Genomic DNA, 19,033 nt, shown 5'->3' with positions numbered 1-19,033 from the left:
ATTGTTACTGTATTTCCTAAGAAGAAGATAGAATTATAGAATTGTAGTTTTGGAAGGCATCCAAAGGTCCTGTAGTCCAACCCCCTGCAAGAAAGAATCCATTGCCTAGGCATGGCACCTTAAAAATGTACTACCAGAAAAAAGTGTCTGTGTTGCAGAGTTTTGTGTCCCCTTCCATCATGTGGACTCTTCCACCTGTGTTGACTTTGCAATTCTGGCCTATCAGAAAGAACTGAAGGGATGATGATGATGATGATAAATAATAATAATAATAATAAATTAATAATAAGTTTATTATTTATACCCCAACCATCTAGCTGGGTTTCCCCTGCCACTGTGGGCAGCTCCCAACCGAATATTAAAAACACATTACAGCATTAAACATTAAAAACTTCCCTAAACAGGGTTGCCTTCAGATGTCTTTTAAAAGTAAAATAGTTGCTTATTTCCTTGACATTTGATGAGAGGGCGTTCCACAGGGTGGGTGACACTACCGAGAAGGCCCTCTGCCTGGTTCCCTGTAACTTGGCTTCTCGCAGCGAGGGAACCACCAGAAGGCCCTTGGAGATAGACCCAGGTGTCCAGGCAGAATGATGGGGGTGGAGACGCTCCTTCAGGTATACAGGACCGGGGCCGTTCAGGGCTTTAAAGGTCAGCATCAACACTTTGAATTGTGCTCGGAAACATACTGGGAGCCAATGCAGGTCTCTCAGGAATGGTGTTATATGGTCCTGGCGGCCACACCCAGTCACCAGTCTAGCTGCTGCATTCTGGATTAATTGCACTTTCTGGGTCACCTTCAAAGGTAGCCCCATGTAGAGCGCATTGCAGTGTCAGGTTTGATGTCTCTCTCACACATGACACAACCTCTGACAGTTAATTATTTCAGATTTATTGGTCAATTAAAATAACTCCCGGTCAGAGCTCCATTAATCATTCCTTGCCCTTTGAGTCAGTTGCTGGATTTGGCTTCCTTTTCTGGCCAACACAGGAAAGCCTCCACTTCCTCCTTTTCCCTGACATGCGCCTTTCTACTAAACGACTCGATCTACGGGTTCTTGCAGTCTCTACCCCCTCGATCTCTTCCTCCCCCTCTGTTGTGTCCTGTTCTTTCTGCTCTGTTCTATTAATAGAGCTGCCAGGCTGCATTCCTGGGAGAGATAAGCTTCCCTTACTCTCTGTGTGTGAAGAAAGCAGATTCCTGCTGCTCTCTGATTCTTCTCCCTCTGACTCTTCTCTGCTGTCAGAATAGCCGCTTCTCTGATATCACCCCCTCCTCTAAGCCCCCCTTCCTCCTCCTCTGCTTCATTGCCTGCCATGGAGGGCTCTCTTGATGCAGGTTCCCACCATTCTTCACTCTCCTAAGCTTCTTCCTCACTGGGTTCGGCCTCCTCGCTCCACCTTCTGGTTTTGGGTTTGTGGGGGTACCTACGGTGGAACTGCCTCTGCAAGTCAGGGGCATGCAAATCCTGGCTTCGTACCCAGGAATTTTCAGCAGCATAACCTTTCCAGGACACTAAATACCTCAACTGCCTCCTGCAAATCCTCGAATCCAATATTTCCTGGATCTCATACTCCGCTTGGGCTTCCACCATGACTGGAGGTGGAGGTGCCTGCTTAAGTTTCTGGTACTGGTGTGCAGGAACAAATGGTGACAGGAGAGTCCTATGGAATACAGGGTGTATCTTCATTGAGGCAGGCAATTTAAGTTTGAACGATACAGGATTTACCTGCTCTACAACTTGAAATGGCCGCAGCCTTCTTGGCTCTAGCTTCCTCCACCTCCCCTTAGTTGGCATGTCTTTAGCTGACATCCACACCTTATCCCCCACTTCGATCTCCTCCCCCTGCTGCCTATGTTCATCAGCATTCTTCTTGTACACGGCCTTAGCTGCGTCTAGTTTCTCCCTCAGCACTTCCTGTAGAGCCTGCATTTCCTCCATGAACTTCTCCGCTGCTGGCACCGACAAGTTGCTTCATGGCTCTGGAAATGCTCTTGGGTGTCTTCCGTGGTTTGCCATAAATGGAGTCTGCTGGGTAGACGTATTTACTGCATTACTGTACTCGAACTCTGCCAGTCCCAACTTGTCTACCCAGTCTTCTTGCTGATATTTCACAAAGCAACGAAGGTATTGTTGCAACGTGGCGCTGGTTCTCTCTGACTCGCCATTGGTTTGTGGGTGCCTAGCCAAGGTCAAGCACACCTCTACGTCCAAAAGCTGCATTAACTTCCTCCAAAACTGCGAGATAAATTGTGCCCCCTTTTCCAAAATCACTCTCAACGGCAACCCGTGCAGCTTAAACACATGTTTTGCAAACATCTGCGCTGTTTCTTGGGCCGATAGCAGCTTCTGGCACAGCATGAAGTGCACCATTTTAGTAAATAAGTCTACCACCGCCCATATTACTGTCTGTTTCCTTGAGGCTGGTAAGTCTGTAATGAAGTCCATCCCATGGTGAGGCCTGAATCCCGATTGGAAGGGATCCAAATGGTCTGAATCCTCCAGGCATGCTTGGAGTTGTTCAGCAACCACCCACTTAGTCACCTTGCCCAAGAATGGAAGATTTGAGACTGAGCGATCGTTGGCCATATTGGCCGGGCCTAAAGATGCTTTTTTAAGAAGCGGTTTAATGACCACCTCTTTGAGTGGGTCTCGCAGAGGGAAGCGTTCACCACCCCGCTGAGCCCATCGCCCAGCCCTTCCCGGCTTGCTTTTATGAGCCAGGATGGGCAAGGATCAAGAAGACAGGTGGTTGGTTTCACTCATCCAAGCAGCCTGTCCACATCCTCGGAGGTAACAGATTGGAATTGATCCCATATAATATGACTAGACAGGACTCCAGCACTCTCCCACCTCCGCCCTGCTTCCACGGTGGAGTCTACCTCCTTCCGAATCTGAGCGACTTTATCTGCAAAATAAGAGAGTCTGTGTACTGGTCCAGTAAGCGCTTCCGCTGCGCCACCAGCAACAGCTCTCTTTGCAGAGCATTAATTAAGTCCAGTGCAGAGATTCTTGTTGCAGTACAAGCTTCAAAGTCTCAGCAGCAAAAAAAAAAAAAAATAACGACACAGGGAAGCCTGTCTTTCCAAAGACAGGTTTATTTCAGAAAGATAACAGAAACACCTCCAGAGCTTTCAGACATTTTTGCTTCACGCCCTCTCCCAAAGGCAGAGAAAAACAAACACTCTTTATATACTGAGCAACTTAACGAGCTTGACTACTTAAAGTCACATGACATTGCTAATTTGCCAGCGTCTTAGGTTTCACACCCTAACACCCCCTCTCGCTGGCAATACAAAAACAAAATTACTTCAGACCCATTTCTTCACAAAAGTTTTCATGCCGCTGAAACCCAAGCGGTTTTGTAAAACCATCAGCTTGATTTTCATGACTGGGACAGTAATTTAATTTAACAATTCCTGCTTTTACCGTTTGACAAACATTTTGAAAGCGGATATCCAAATGTTTTGTACGACCTTTAAACTGCCCATTTTGTGCTAACTTAAGACACGGTTGATTATCACCCCATACAGTGATTGGAGTGATGGCCTTTTCATACATCTCTTGTGCCAAGCATTTGTAAAATTCTAGATCTCTACATAACTCAGATAAGGCACAGAACTCAGCTTCTGTTGACGACAAAGCAATCAGGTTCTGTTTCTTGGATCTCCACCCAATCAGAGAGTTGCCAAATTTTATTACACAGCCAGACACTGATTTTCTATCTTTTAAATTTGCCCAATCACTATCTGCCCAACAAGTAATCTGTGCTTGTCCTTCCGAAGATAATTCAAGGAAAAAATCTTTGGTGTATTGTAAATATCTTAACACTCTTTGAATTCCTTTCCATGCATTTACACTAGGTTTTGGAGCTTTTCTGCTGAGTAAGTTAACAGCGTAAGCAATATCTGGTCTACTCCATTGCGAAAGATGAAGTAAGCTTCCCAGTGCTGACTGAAAGATTTCAGCACGCTTGAATTCAGCACTATCCTTGAACTCATTGTCTTTTACAAAACCCATTTCCATTGGTGTTCTAACACCTGCACACTCCGTCATGCCAAACTTTTTCAACATTTGAAAGGCAGAGAAAAACAAACACTCTTTATATACTGAGCAACTTAACGAGCTTGACTACTTAAAGTCACATGACATTGCTAATTTGACAGCGTCTTAGGTTTCACACCCTAACACAAAAAACTTTGCAAAAGCATTGCAGGAGATCCTGGGTTCCCTACCTGGCCCGATGACGAAGGTGGTTCCATTAGACTGTGAACCACCTGAAAGAGTCCCCTGCTGCTGTTTTCTGCAGATTCAATAGAGGCGATGAAGAAAGTCTTTTTCGCCGTCGCTACCGCCACTTGATAGGCTCGACATTGAGCTCTAACCTGTGTCCGGTCCGATTCAGAATGAGTTTTCTGACACCGGTGCTCTAGCCATCTCAACGATTGTTTCATTGCCCTCAGCTCCGGGGGAAATAACAGGGCTCTCTGGGCTCCATGCAATTGGAGAGGGCGCTTCGGAGCCAGACAGTCAAGAGCCCTGGTTAACTCTGCATTCCAGCGGGTCACCAGGGAATCAGCTGAAAGGCTATCAGCACGGGATAAAACATCCCCTCCTAATTAGCTTACACTGTTACAGAGACTGAATGCACTGAATGAGTGCATTCAAGTCCTACCTGTGTAGACATTCCCAATTAGAGACTTAATATAGGTGTGAGGGACCCCTGTAACTAACGCCTCCCTGCTTGCTTCCCCCTCTTTTGCGAGGGGCTTCAGCTGCCTCATTGTCCAGGCAGCAACTCCATTCAATGGCCACAAGGTGCCTCTGGGGTGGGGTGGGACAAGGTGGGGAGGAAGGAGGGAAGTAGCAGGGCAGCCGCCAATGCCAATGTGACCTCCACCCCAGCTGCCCAGTCCACCAGGACACTTTACCTGCCCTGGGTGCCAGCAACCCATGGTATGCCCCTGTTTGAATCCCAGGCTTAGGCTGGTAAACTATCCACTGTTTTGAGTTTTACCTCCTCAAACTTCGCCTTTCAGAATACCATGGTTCTGTAATGGCCCTTTTAGATTTCCTAGGTTGTACTGACATAAAGACAATAAATTTGTGTGGCAGTTAGCAAACTTATTGTCACATGAGCTTTCATAGGCTACAACTTACTTCACTGGATGCATGAAGTGGCTTAGAAATATATCTGTATTTACTCAGTGTTTCCCAAAGTGGTCAATACCTCCCCTGGGGGGCACTGGAACGATTCAGGATGGGCGGTAGTAGCCTCAGGTGCAATTGGGGTGTGTGGAATAAAAATAAGGGGGCAGTGGAAGCATAAGGAAAGAAGAGAAGAAAAAAAATGGAAAAACCATTTGTACGTGTTTCCTTTGTTGTGTAATGACCCTTACCGCCATGTCAGGCGCTGTTGTGGGACAGTGTCAACTCCTCCCCTGTACAATACTATAGCATTTCCTGTTGGGAAACTGTGTACATGCAGCTACTCACACAGAGTCAATTAAGGTTTGGCAGACAGCCAGAAGGCAATCTGGAGGAGTAAGTCTGCCTGGTAATAACAGAGACATGGAGACCGCTCCCTGATTGGTCAAGCTCTCTCAAGGGAGTGATAATTAATGGCCTACTAACTCTTAGTTCAGAGTTTGGAGTTGAGTGGTTCAGTGTGTCAGTGAGTGTAGGAGTTGTCAGTCGTGTCAGAGAGAGCTAGCATAAGATCCATGTTCTGTTCCTGTAAATAGTCCACTGTATATAATAAACACCTAACTACAAGTTCCGGGTTCCTGCTTCATCTATCCTGTCTGCAGCCAAGTTGCCAATTGCTTCCGTGGATTCTGCGTGTACTCTGCTAGGTCTGGCTAAGGTCCTGCAACTAGTCAGAAAGTTGTGAAACACCAAATAGGTTTTGCCAATATTTCCTTCATCATATTTAGTGGAGTGTGGGTTCAGTGCGGTCACAAATCTGTTAACTGAAAACAGAACCTGCCCCCAAATAGCTAATTGTGGTGATTTAAGAATCCTGCTGACAAAAATAGAGCCAAACGTTAATAAATTGATAGCAGCACACCAGGTTCATTTTTCTCATTAGAATTATTTTTGATATTATTTATAATTTTTATTTTAAAATTATCCTTCTTTACTAGGTTGTAGGATGTAGGTAGAACTATAGATACATAAAAGAATACAAATTTGTCACTGCATCTTTCTTTTTGTTCGCTTAAAGAAGGCAGATTTTCAGGTGGGCGCTGAGTAATTTTTTTCCTGAAAATGGGGCAGTAGGCCAAATAAGTTTGGGAACCTCTGATCTAAAGTAAGCAATAAACTGCAAGTGCCATAACACAATAAACTGCAAGTGCCATAACAAAATCAGTGTGTGAATATTTTAATGCAGTGCAGGCCACTTTTTAAACATGCATAGCTTGCATGTAGCTACTTTTTTGGGAGTTGAACTGGATAGATAGCAATTTAAGAATTTGGCCCACATTCTTTTTAAAAGAGTCTTCAGTATAAATGAAGAGCAACTGGTTTGCCAAGGTGCTGCCACCAGTTGCATAGGAAGGGGGGGTGGGCCACCCCGGGTGTCATCACTGAGGGGGGTGACAAAAATGGCAAAAGTATGTGTTTTTAAAATAAAAAAATTGGGGGGGCTCACAACACTTTTTTGAAAAAAAATTATTTAAAACGAGTTTAATAATTTTGTCTGACAATTAATTAACCTCAACAAGTCAACATAATACGTATTGAAACTTTTTAGTTTATTCAACAAATGCAACGAAACACGGCTGAACTTGATGTTGTATAGTGGAGAGCATATGGATGAGGAAGGGGAGTGGGTGTTTCTTTCTACCGATTCGCTGCAGTCTGTCTCTACAGTTTATACTTGAGCGAGACGTAAACAACCAGTAACTCATCATCACCCAACCCGCAACCAATCCTATCCACTGCCATGCCGGTCAGTCACCCCACGTCATTCTGTTGAGTTAGTTGTGCATCATTACTGAAGCTTATAAGTGCCGTGCTGAATTTATTTTTGTTACATTTTTTAGTTCCTTGATTCATTGTGATCATCATACGTTAAGCCAAATCTGCAAAATTAAGTAAGAAATTTCATTCATAAGAAATTCCCATTGCGAAAAAAAGTTTTTAAGTGCTTATGCTCAGTGTTAAGTAAATAAACCAGAAAATAACACTTGCGACTGTATCTTATTTTTCCTTCTTTTAATAATTTCAATGGGGGGGGGATGACAAGAATTTTTTCACACCGGGTACCATCTGACCTTGCTACGCCACTGGCTACCACAGAGTTTGCCTTCCAGCAGCAGCATCACTGCTGCTTTACCAGGACAGGGCAGCAAGGGCACACTAACAGAACCAATTTGAAACAGCTGCCCACCAAGCCAGCCACTCCTGAGCAGAATTGCAATACTGTTGTAATCTTTACCTTTATCTGAAACAGGAATACCTTTCTGCTATCTGGTTATTGGTGCACTTTAAATCTTTTGTTGACAATGACAAAATATCTAACTGCAATTTCAATACAACTATCATTTTATAGAATGTGGAGCTGCTTTCACAAGCAAACTTGAAGGAATGTTTAAAGACATGGAGCTTTCTAAAGACATCATGATACAGTTTAAGCAGGTATGGGTACAAAACCTGGCATCAATATTTCTTTCTGGGTGTATTTTGGCTTCTGGGTTATCCTTTAATTGGATTAAGTTTTGGGTATTTTGGCAAAATAAATTAAGCATGTGCAGTTACATCTGAAAAGGACATTGCAAATATTCAATTTTCCTTCTTCCTCACAACAGGGCTAGCTACCCCTCATGTTAGTTCCATCAATGTGCTTTGCTTTCTGTATGCCAAACTGGTAATGCTCTTGTAGCTCTTTGTTATTGGGTGGAATGGTGGAGCACTAGATAAGGAAATCTGGCTGGAGAAACCTGGGTTTGAATTTCCCCAAACTCAGAAACTCACAGGGTGACCGTGGCCCAGTTTCCATCTCTCAGCTAATCTAAGGGTGGTTGTAAGGATTAAAGGTGGGGATTTGATTTATGCTACCCTAAGCTCCTTGGAGGGAGGACAGAATCCAAATACTGATTTAATGTGAGGTGTGCAGTTAACAGTGCCTTTAACTTGTTTGTAGCTTCATGTGGTTATTCTGTCACTTTGATTCTGCTGTAGTATATGCAAAATCAGAATGTACCTGGTAACATTGAACTCACAGTGAATATCTTGACTATGGGCTATTGGCCAACCTACGTGCCTATGGAGGTCCACCTGCCATCAGAGGTAAGATAGCTGGACAACACATCCAAAATGGAATAACTTTTTATTACTCTTGTTTGATACTGATGACCAGAGGTTTTCAACCTTTTTGAGTCCATGGCTCCCTTAACCATTAGAGGTTACCATCCACACACTTTTAGGTAAAACCTCTTTAAACTGTTTAGCAGAGCAGTCTTAATCTTCCCAGAAGCAGTGGACAAAAGCTGAAGTTGTTTTAAAGATGACTCACAAACTCTGTGGAAACATTACGGTAGCAAATATATTTTCAACTGTTAAAATAAACTGCAATTAACAGCACACTTTCAAACAAATGCTCTCTTATCTCCCACACGTCGTAAATTACAGGAACAGTCCTTCAGCAGATTTTACAGGCAGGTGCTGTGGTCTAAAGCACTGAGCCTAGGGCTTGCCGATCAGAAAGTCGGTGGTTCGAATCCCCACAATAGGGTGAGCTCCTGTTGCTCGGTCCCTGCTCCTGCCAACCTAGCAGTTCGAAAGCACGTCAAAGTGCAAGTAGATAAATAGGTACCGCTCCAGCGGGAAGGTAAACGGCGTTTCTGTGCGCTGCTCTGGTTCGCCAGAAGCGGCTTAGTCATGCTGGCCACATGACCCTCAGCCAATAAAGCAAGATGAGCGCTGCAACCCCAGAGTCATCCGCGATGGGACCTAACAGTCAGGGGTCCCTTTACCTTTACCTTTACTCTTCTGTCAGACATCTGCCATCAGGCATCTGCAAAAATGAAGCGGTGTGGTTTTCTTCATATTGGCACTTCCAGCTGATGCTAATTAAGCTCAGAGTGCCACTCCCATATATAAAGGAAACCTGGAACATTTTAGAAACTGTCTACTTGTTTCTGCCAGAATGATTCCCTAACACTGCATACTTCCTGCGGCACCCCTGTGGGGCTCAGGAGCCCAGTTATGTCGCCCCTTGCCTGCAGAGCGAACAACCTCTCACCCTTTTCCCAACACCCTCCCTTGTGGAGTGTTCACTCAGCCTCCTCTCCTCTCCCTTCTCCTTGGGAGTCGTCTGGGCAGCCACTGCTTCTGCCCCTGGTCTTTGAGCCCCCCCCACCCCAAAGAGAGGTGCTTCCTCACACTGCCACAGGGGCTTGGGAAGAGGATGCTCCCAGCCTTAGTAGCCCAACAGAGACTGGCCAAAGATGAACTTGAGGACAGCACCTTACCTTGGGTGGCAGCAGTGGGTGCTGCTGGGCCTGCATGGTGGAAAGGCTCCCCTTCAGCACTGGGCACTCCGTTCCCTGGTAGGCCTTGCACACAGCAAGTCCAGAAAGGCTAGCACGGTGCCTGCCTACCTGCCTGGCCTCACACTTGTCTGTCCATTCTCAACAGCAGGGGCTGGTGGACTGGCTGGCTGGGCTCCCTCACCCACTTGCTTGTTTATTCCAAGGTTGCCTCAGCTTCTGGCAACCAACATCCCCTGGTCAGCCCCAGAGGCACCAGTTGCTTGTAGCCAGGGCTACTGCAACAAACAACTGTGCAAGCATTTCGGAGGCAAAGACACGAGAGGTCATCAGAGGAGACAGGGGAAGAAAGAGGGAGAGAGGCCATTGTTGCCCGTTGCACGCACCCTTGACCATCATTTAAGGCACCCCAGGGTGCCACGGCACGCTGGTTGAAAACCACTGCTATATACTACTGATTAAAATTAAAACTTCTTTATCTAATAATGGGAAAACTTAGGCAAATTGCCAAGAAACCTCTGGCATCAGCCTTTGGGTTTGATATTTGGGGAGAATTACTTAAGTTAAATAGTTTAAGTAAGTAATTTGTGGGCCTCTCCCTTTGTAGTTGCAACACTATACAAAAAGATTAAAACTTATTGTACTTTTAAAAAAATGGTTAAAAGAACAATTTGGGATAAAGGTGACTTTTTAAAATAAAGTCAGGTTGCTCACTGGGACAAGACGGTTTGATCATCTCACACCAATCCTGGCCTGACTGCACTGGCTTCCAAATAGCTTCCGGACCCAATTCAAAATGCTGATTTTGACCTATAAAGCTTTTAATGGCTCAGCATAGATAAGACTGTACTAGTTGATTATTTTTACTTGCCATAAGTCAGGAAACTTCCTGACATGTCCTGGTTTTCAGGTGTAAAAATGGCACATGGGGAAATTTTGCCGAACAAAATTCAGCAAACCTTTTTTGAAATATGGCAGCCCTGTACTTGAAGCTCATATCTCTCTTCTCTTTAGATGATAAAACTGCAGGAGATATTCAAGACATTTTATCTAGGAAAGCACAGTGGCAGGAAACTACAGTGGCAATCAGCATTAGGACACTGCGTACTCAAAGCAGAATTTAAAGAGGTACTGTTTGCTTTCTGGTATACTGTTAATCACTTGTTGAAGCCATTTAGTAGATGTGGAATGTAGCAGGGATTTTTAAGTGGTCGTTCCCATTTTAAAATATTGGTCTCTAGGTTTTGTTCAGCTTTTGTGAATCGTTCTTACTTTATTTCATTTAATTTGATTTTGTTTCTTCATCAGTTCTGCCACCAACATCCTGTGCTATCATATGCATGAAACATCCATCCTTTCACAAAACTTTCATCCTTTCATGAACCATCCACCCCAAGAACAATTCTTTCCATGTTCCATCAAAATTATCCAATTTCAGGTGTATTGGCTTACATAAATATATTTGCAAAAAATATTCCTTTTTGCTGGGTGACCATGGACTTGTATTTACATCCAGGTTGTATAAGGCTTTAAAAACAGCACTTTGAATTGGTCTTGGAAATAGGGAAACACCAGAAAGATCTGTTTATTACCTTGCAAACAGATTGGCTAGAGAATCAGGGAAACTGTCCTAACAAGGGTTTGCTCAATGTAGATTTAACCGTGGTTAAATTCATGGCCAATGCTAAACTGTGGTTGAAGTGTCTCTGATATAGTTCTTAACTGTAGTTTAAAAAGGCAAACATGATTACACATAGTGTCTTCCTAAGGTATAAGCTCTCTGCTATAAAGATAACACAGCTATCATATGGATATTATTTCCTTTTATATGGAATGAATGTTAAATAACTGCAAAGTGTAGGACCTCCCTGTGCATGGATCTAGAACTATTGTTAAACAAATTATTTACATTTTATAAGTAAATGCAGAAGTGTTTTTATCACTTTTTTTTGTTCCTGACAGGGCAAAAAAGAGCTACAGGTCTCATTGTTCCAGACTTTAGTGCTGCTTATGTTTAACGAAGGTGAAGAATTCAGTTTAGAGGAGATAAAACAAGCTACTGGAATAGGTCCGTATTGGATGTTCCTTGTGGCTTCTGAGTGCTAGTGGCTAAAAAACTAAACCATCTCTTTCTGTTTTAGAGGATGGAGACCTTCGACGAACCCTCCAGTCATTAGCCTGTGGCAAGGCCAGAGTGCTAACAAAAAGCCCCAGAGGCAAAGATGTGGAAGATGGCGACAAATTTATTTGCAATGATGACTTCAGACATAAGCTATTCAGGATAAAAATCAATCAGATCCAGATGAAAGAAACGGTCTCTGGTTCTTTTTTCCCTTCAGATTACTGTCGTATATTTTCTGGGTGCATGGGCAGTGCCCTGAATCACCCAGAAGCAATTCAGTGGCAATTATTTTGGCTCCAGTTTTCAATTTATACTGCTTGAGTCATCCTGAGCCATTTTATATGCCAGGGGCATGGGTTACAAAAACCTCTCTTCCTGAGATTGGGACATCAAGACACTTGTACTTGTCTCATTATAAGAAATGTGAGCTGTTTTGTACATTAAATTAGATTTTTATTTCCCTAGCTTTTGGTTAAGTATCTATTTACATTGAATGCTTAGTGGTTCAGGTTTTTATGGCTAGGAGTTGCATGCTGGGTGACTTGTTAGCTGTAGCTTATTGTTGTCAATCAATCAATCTTTATTACAGTCCAGAGACCCAACAAATCATTACAAAGCAATACACAATTCAGACAGCCTACCTCCAGGTTAAACAAGCATTTTGTTCAGACTTAAAGTTAGGGATCATTGGTTCTTGCAACCACCGATAAAAACTTTGCCACTGCTAATGTTCTAGCGTATGTCCAGTCTTCCAATAGGAACCTGACATAGTGAGCCTCTGATTTTCCCGGGAAAGGTACCAGCAAGGGTAATATCAATTCAGCCCTGGATTGCTTGTATTTCGCACAGTGCAGCAAAATATGTTTTATAGAACTGATGTCTTGGGCACACGAGCAAAGTCTGTCCTGGCAGGGAACTCCTCTCAACCTGCCATCCAACACTGCAGAAGGAAAAACGTTGAGTCTGGCTTTGGTGAATAACCTTCGGTAATTTGGTATTGTCAGGTTTTGAATGTAAGGTGTTAACTTAAAGACATGCCCATAGTGTACTCCTACTGCCAGCGGACTACAGACTGTGTGTGATCGAGATCGCAAGTCACTGTGTGCATTATCCCATAATCTTTGCTTTAACGTCTTTAGGGTTCCTTCATAACCCAGGTAATAGAGTTGGGGGGGGGGGTGACAGACTAATAGAGGTGACTTTTCTAGCCATGGTTTTCTGTCAATTGCTGACAAACTCCTCACTGGTCAGGTGTTGATACAAACCCTTCCCTAGATCAAACACTGCAATCCTGAGCCAATGTTTTAGGGCAGCCCACCATGCTTTAGTTAAAATTGGGCATTCACCAGCTTCTAACATAAGTATGGAGTTGGGGACACAGTTGAGTACCTGCAGTAGAGATTGTAGAAATTTTACCTGAAAGCCGTCTAGCTTAGGCATGTCCCCATTATGCCAGACATTTGCTGCGTACAGGAGTTGGGAAACGGGTTTTGCGTTGAAAACCCTTAAGGATGCTGGAACACATTTGCCACCCTTTGTGAAAAAGAATCTGAGTATGGCTAGCTTTGTGATCTCTGCCGTTTGAAGGGAGGTTTGCCAATGGTGCTTCCAAGATCCTGTATGATGGAATGTGAGCCCTAGATAACTGAAGTATTTAATCTGTTCAAGGTTATGGCCATCCAGCACCCATTTAAACTGGGAGAAGCTGCTTTTGAATACTATTTTTTTATTATTCATAATTATTGTAATATCTCCTTGTACTTCCATTTTCTTCCTGTTGCCAAGCAGTCTTTTGGAAGATAGGGAAGAGGATGGAAATCGTTTTTTGTTGCAAATGTTTAAATTAGAGCTTACTCTGAGCCAGGTCTTAGACTCTGAACATATTTTTAGTTTTCTTGGTGTTGTGATAATAATAATAATAATAATAGTAATAATAATAATAATAGTAGTAGTAGTAATAATAATAATAATAATAATAATAATAATAATAATAATAATAATAATAAAGTTATCTATACCCTGCCCATCTGGCTGGGTTTCCCCACCCACTCTGGGCAGCTCCCAATCAAATATTATAAACACATTACAGCATTAAACATAAAAATTTCCCTAAACAAGGCTGCCTTCAGATGTCTTTTGAAAGTAGGATAGTTGCTTATTTCCTTGACATCTGATGGGAGGGCATTCCACAGGGCAGGTGCCACTACCAAGAAGGCCCTCTGCCTGGTTCCCTGTAACCTCACTTCTCACAGTGAGGGAACCGCCAGAAGGCCCTTGGCACTGGATCTCAGTGTCCAAGCTGAACGATGGGGGTGGAGACGCTCCTTCAGGTGTACTGGGCTGAGGCCGTTTAGGGCTTTAAAGGTCAGCATCAGCACTTTGAATTGTGCTCGGAAATGTACTGGGATCCAATGCAGGTCTCTCAGGAATGGTGTTATATGGTCCCGGCGGCCACACCCAGTCACCAGTCTAGCTGCAGCATTCTGGATTAATTGCAGTTTCCAAGTCACCTTCAAAGGTAGCCCCATGTAGAGCGCATTGCAGTAGTCCAAGCGGGAGATAACTAGAGCAGGCACCTCTCTGGCGAGACAGTCTGTGGACAGGTAGGGTCTCAGCCTGCATACCAAATGGAGCTGGTAGACAATTGCCCTGGACACAGAATTGACCTGCACCTCCATGGACAGCTGTGAGTCCAAAATGACTCCCAGGCTGTGTACCTGGTCTTTCAGGGGCACAGTCACCCCATTCAGGACCAGGGAGTCCCCCACACCCACCCGCCCCCTGTCCCCCCAAAACAGTACTTCTTTCTTTTCAGGATTCATCCTCAATCTGTTAGCCGCTATCCATCCTCCAACCGCCTCCAGGCACTCACACAGAACCTTCACCGCCTTCACGGGTTCTGATTTGAAAGAGAGGTAGAGCTGGGTATCATCTGTGTACTGATGAACACCCAGCCCAAACCCCCTGATGATCTCTCCCCGCAGCTTCATATAGATATTAAAAAGCATGGGGGAGAGGATGGAACCCTGAGGCACCCCACAAGTGAGAGCCCAGGGGTCTGATCACTCATCACGCAACACCACTTTCTGGACACGGCCCAGGAGAAAGAAGCAGAGCCACTGCTCCCAGCTCCCAGCCCCTCTAGATGGTCCAGAAGGATGTTATGGTCAATGGTATCAAAGGCTGTTGAGAGATCCAGCAGAACTAGGAAACAGCTTTCAACTTTGTCCCTAGCCCACAGGAGATCCTCAACCAGAGTGACACAGGCAGCTTCAGTCCCATGATGAGGCCTGAATTCCGACTGGAAGGGAGCCAAATGGTCTGCATCCTCCAGGCATGCTTGGAGTTGTTTAGCAACCACCCGCTCAATTACCTTGCCCAAGAATGGAAGATTTGAGACTGGGCAATAGTTGGCCATATTGGCCAGGCCTAAAGATGTTTTTTTAAGAAGTGGTTTAATGGCCACCTCTTTCAGCGGGTCTGGGAAGGCTCCCTCGCAGAGGGAAGCATTCACCACCCCGCAGAGCCCATCGCCCAGCCCTTCCCGGCTTGCTGTTATGAGCCAGGATGGGCAAGGATCAAGAAGACAGGTGGTTGGTTTCACTCGTCCAAGCAGCCTGTCCACATCCTTGGAGGTAACAGATTGGAATTGTTCCCATATAATATGACTAGACAGGACTCCAGCACTCTCCCACCTCCGCCCTGCTTCCACGGTGGAGTCTGCCTCCTTCCGAATCTGAGCGACTTTATCTGCAAAAAACTTTGCAAAAGCACTGCAGGAGATCCTGGGTTCCCTACCTGGCCCGATGACGAAGGTGGTTCTGATAGATTGTGAACCACCTGAAAGAGTCTCCTGCTGCTGTTTTCTGCAGATGAAATAGAGGAGGTGAAGACGGTCCTATTCGCCGTCACCATAACCACTTGGTAGGCTCAGTGTTGAGCTCTAACCTGTGTCCGGTCTGATTCAGAATGAGTTTTCCGCCACCGGTACTCTAGCCGTCTGAATGATTGTTTTATCGCCCTCAGTTCTGGGGGAAACAACAGGGCTGTCCGGGCTCCATGCAATCGGAGAGGGCGCTTCGGAACCAGACAGTCAATAGCCCTGGTTAACTCTGCATTCCAGCAGGTCACTAGGAAATCAGCTGAAAGGCCATCAACATGGGATAAAACATCCCCTACCACTCTCTGGAAGCTATTTGGATCCATTAAGTGGCGGGGGCAGAACATCTGAATAGGTTCTACCTCCCTGCAGAAGGGAAGAGTCTCTGAGATGTCCAGTTGCACCAGGAAGTGATCTGACCTTACACATTGTAAAATGTGTAGCCTTCCCATTTACCCCAAAATGACTTTCTTTTATGGAAATCTTTTTTAATCTTGCTTTTAAATGAAATTTCTTTTCAAGACAGCTTACAATTAAACAGTACAGCATTAAAAAGGTATAAAGGTCATAAAACTGTAAAACGCCTTTTGAATCAATGTAATGGTAAGTCACCAAGTTGGGTGGCTTTAAAGGGGGATTAGAAAATTTATGGAGGCTAAGGTTGCCAGTGGCTACTGTCAATGGCATGAGAACTATGTACTACTTCCATGAGAATAGGCACAGTCATGGAAAGCGTATTTTAAAGCATGGTTTCCCAAACTTGACACTCCAGCTGTTTTTGGACTACAGTTTCCATCATCCCTGACCACTGGTCCTGCTAGCTAGGGATGATGTGAGTTGGAGTCCAACAACAGCTGGAGACCCAAGTTTGGGAAACCCTACTCTAAAGCCAGTGTGCTCCTACTCAGAGAGCCTAATCCTCAGTCATTGCCTGCCTGACCTCAGTAGGTGGGGACACCAAAAGACAGTCCTCTTAAGATGACCTTGATGAACAGACATGGCTTGTTTGTAAGTAGGTGTCTTAGGATATAAGACTGTGACCTTAAGCAGCATAATTGCCTCTGGCTCTGTACATTTATTTCAAAAGTCTGCATAGTGAAATGGTGAGGTGGATGGAGTCTAAAGGATGCTTTCCCCCTTTACAATGATGACAAGCAAGGACTCTCATATGTGGTTTTAAGGGGAGGGCCTTACTTATCAGAAATAGTACCCCAAGAACACCAATACCATTTCATCCACTCAACTCAAATTAACTACACTACATGGACATAGTCACGGGGGGGGGGGCATCTCCCCCCAGATCAAGTAAAACAATATAAATACTTAGCTAACTGACCAATCACGTCAGTTCAGCCCCCCCAACAGAAGTCCTGCCCACCCCCAACAAAAATCCTGTCCACGGCCACACTACACTATTGATTGAAATTAATCCATTCACTTGAGGGATGGCAAAGACAGGCTTTTTCAATTTCTGATATACTTTCTTTTCCAAATTCCTGCTCCTGCAGGTAGAAGAACAAGCAAGCACTACAGAGAGGGTATTTCAGGATCGGCAATACCAAATTGATGCTGCAATTGTGAGAATCATGAAAATGCGCAAGACTTTGAGCCACAATCTTCTTGTGTCTGAAGTATACAACCAACTGAAATTCCCAGTAAAGGTGTGGTATGGATGTTCTTCCTTTACTTGTTGGCAGTAATTTATTCCTACAATACTTTTATTGTGACAGTACTTTCAAGTGAAAAATTGTTTTGTTTTTGAGAATGTCCGATGAGGCAACTTCAAAAGATTTAGTCAGCCAATGATAAAGAATTCCAGTACAGAATAAATTAGGATGGCTGTCATTTTAAGCACTCAGAACATGTACCTGTATGCTGTGTGTTGTCAGAATTTGCCCTCCAGGATAGGAATACTTCGTGGACATAGTGGAGTGCATATCCAAAGAAGCTACTTGTGATGTAAATAGAATGGAGTTGTGAATCTTAGGAATCATAGAATTGGGAGGTACCCTGAGGATCATCTAGTCCAACCCCCTCAATGCAGGAATATGCAACTGCCTCATAGGGGGATTGAACCTGCAACTTTGGTGTTATCAGCACCACACTCTAAACAACTGAATGATCCCCTTAACCCCTTTCTGTTTTCAAACGGTGACACCCACTTGAAGGAATTGGGGTGAGCCTGATATCAAGTAAAAGCTGAATGATCATTATATACATATTTTAATGCAAAAAATATTAAAAATCATTACTGACTTCCTGAATTGCTTTCACAGCCCACTGACCTTAAGAAGAGAATAGAGTCGCTAATTGACAGGGACTACATGGAAAGAGACAAGGAGAATCCAAACCAGTACAACTATATTGCATAAATACACAATGTGTCTTTTTCTTTCTTTTCTGCACACTTGATGTTCTACTTGGCCTGTTGATCCCATTAAACCTTTTCTATTACCAGTGATGGAAATGAAAGCAACGTAACCGGGGGAGGAGGGTACATAGTAGAGTGGACTTTCTCAGTGGATTTAACATGCCCATTTTAAGAATAGAAATTACATTTTAAGAATAATGCTGCTGAACTCTTTGCATGATGTTTGGTATGATGTGCAGAAAACTGTAAGGAAGTATCTGGTCTTTGTGATACCATTGGGCACTTGGTTTAAAGCAGCCCTTCTTTAGTATATGATGATTGTCTCTTTTCCATCTTGAAACAATGTAAGGGTAAAATATAAACTTTTTCCTTTTCTTAAAGTAGTCTTTAAAAATGCATAAACTGCATGCACATTTAACTGCTATATAAAAATGTTGGATGTGTTTTCACACATTAGTTTGAATAATAAACATCAGCTTCATGCTCATCTGAGATATATATATAATTTTCAGTTTTTACAAATCCAATATTATAATAAACATATTTTGACTTCCCCCCTTTTGCGGTTTCTTTTCCCCCCTAGTTTATAACACTGCATTTTCTTCATTAATCCAATTATTAATTACTCCTTGGTTTCCTTTTAAGTTTCATTTTAACTGTTTGGTTTAAGTTAATCCTGCTAATGAACTTAACATTTCATTTTTAAAAATATTTTTTAAATTTAATTTTCAAAAGTATAAACATACCACAAAAAACATTTCAAAATCCAAATATCGAGATTACTCTGAATCTCCTGACTTCCCCCCATCCCTTCCCTGGGTCCTAATGTTAATATTTACAACTGCATATCAATACTTATCCAAGTTTTTATCCTTGTAAATTATCCATAGTTTCCATTACTTTAAAATTGTGGTTAAATAATAATAATAATAATAATAATAATAATAATAATTTATTATTTATACCCCACACATAGAATACTGCTAATGTTTTGTAATGGTTCTAGGGATTGCTTGTGCGTAAGTAGCCTTTACTCCTGGCTAGGTTGCATGATTGAACCCTTTCTGACTAGACAGCCCTCTATTCCGTGGCTGCCTCAGTCGCTGGCAGAATCCGTCAGTGGGCGTTTCTTAAACCGCTTCCAACATAAAAGCTGCTTGA

General features: G+C 43.5%; 1 protein-coding gene across 3 annotated transcripts in view; it reads left to right on the top strand.

The window, feature by feature from the left end:
- The window catches only part of LOC310668830 (cullin-4B), a 141,632-nt gene extending 123,207 nt beyond the window's left edge, over positions 1–18,425 (top strand). For all 3 annotated transcript variants that reach the window (XM_083422161.1, XM_083422159.1, XM_083422160.1), the window contains 7 exons: positions 7,561–7,646; positions 8,190–8,297; positions 10,514–10,627; positions 11,462–11,567; positions 11,641–11,813; positions 17,010–17,162; positions 17,778–18,425. In XM_083422161.1, coding sequence (XP_083278287.1) covers positions 7,561–7,646; positions 8,190–8,297; positions 10,514–10,627; positions 11,462–11,567; positions 11,641–11,813; positions 17,010–17,162; positions 17,778–17,873 — 836 coding nt within the window. In that variant the 3' untranslated portion in view covers positions 17,874–18,425. The remainder of the gene's footprint in view (positions 1–7,560; positions 7,647–8,189; positions 8,298–10,513; positions 10,628–11,461; positions 11,568–11,640; positions 11,814–17,009; positions 17,163–17,777) is intronic.
- Positions 18,426–19,033: the final 608 nt, after the last annotated feature.

This window comes from Podarcis tiliguerta (genome assembly GCF_965153285.1).
Source record: "Podarcis tiliguerta genome assembly, chromosome: W".
NCBI lineage: Eukaryota > Metazoa > Chordata > Lepidosauria > Squamata > Lacertidae > Podarcis > Podarcis tiliguerta.
Note: the sequence above shows the minus strand (reverse complement) of the source record. Positions and strands in the feature narration are given on the sequence as shown.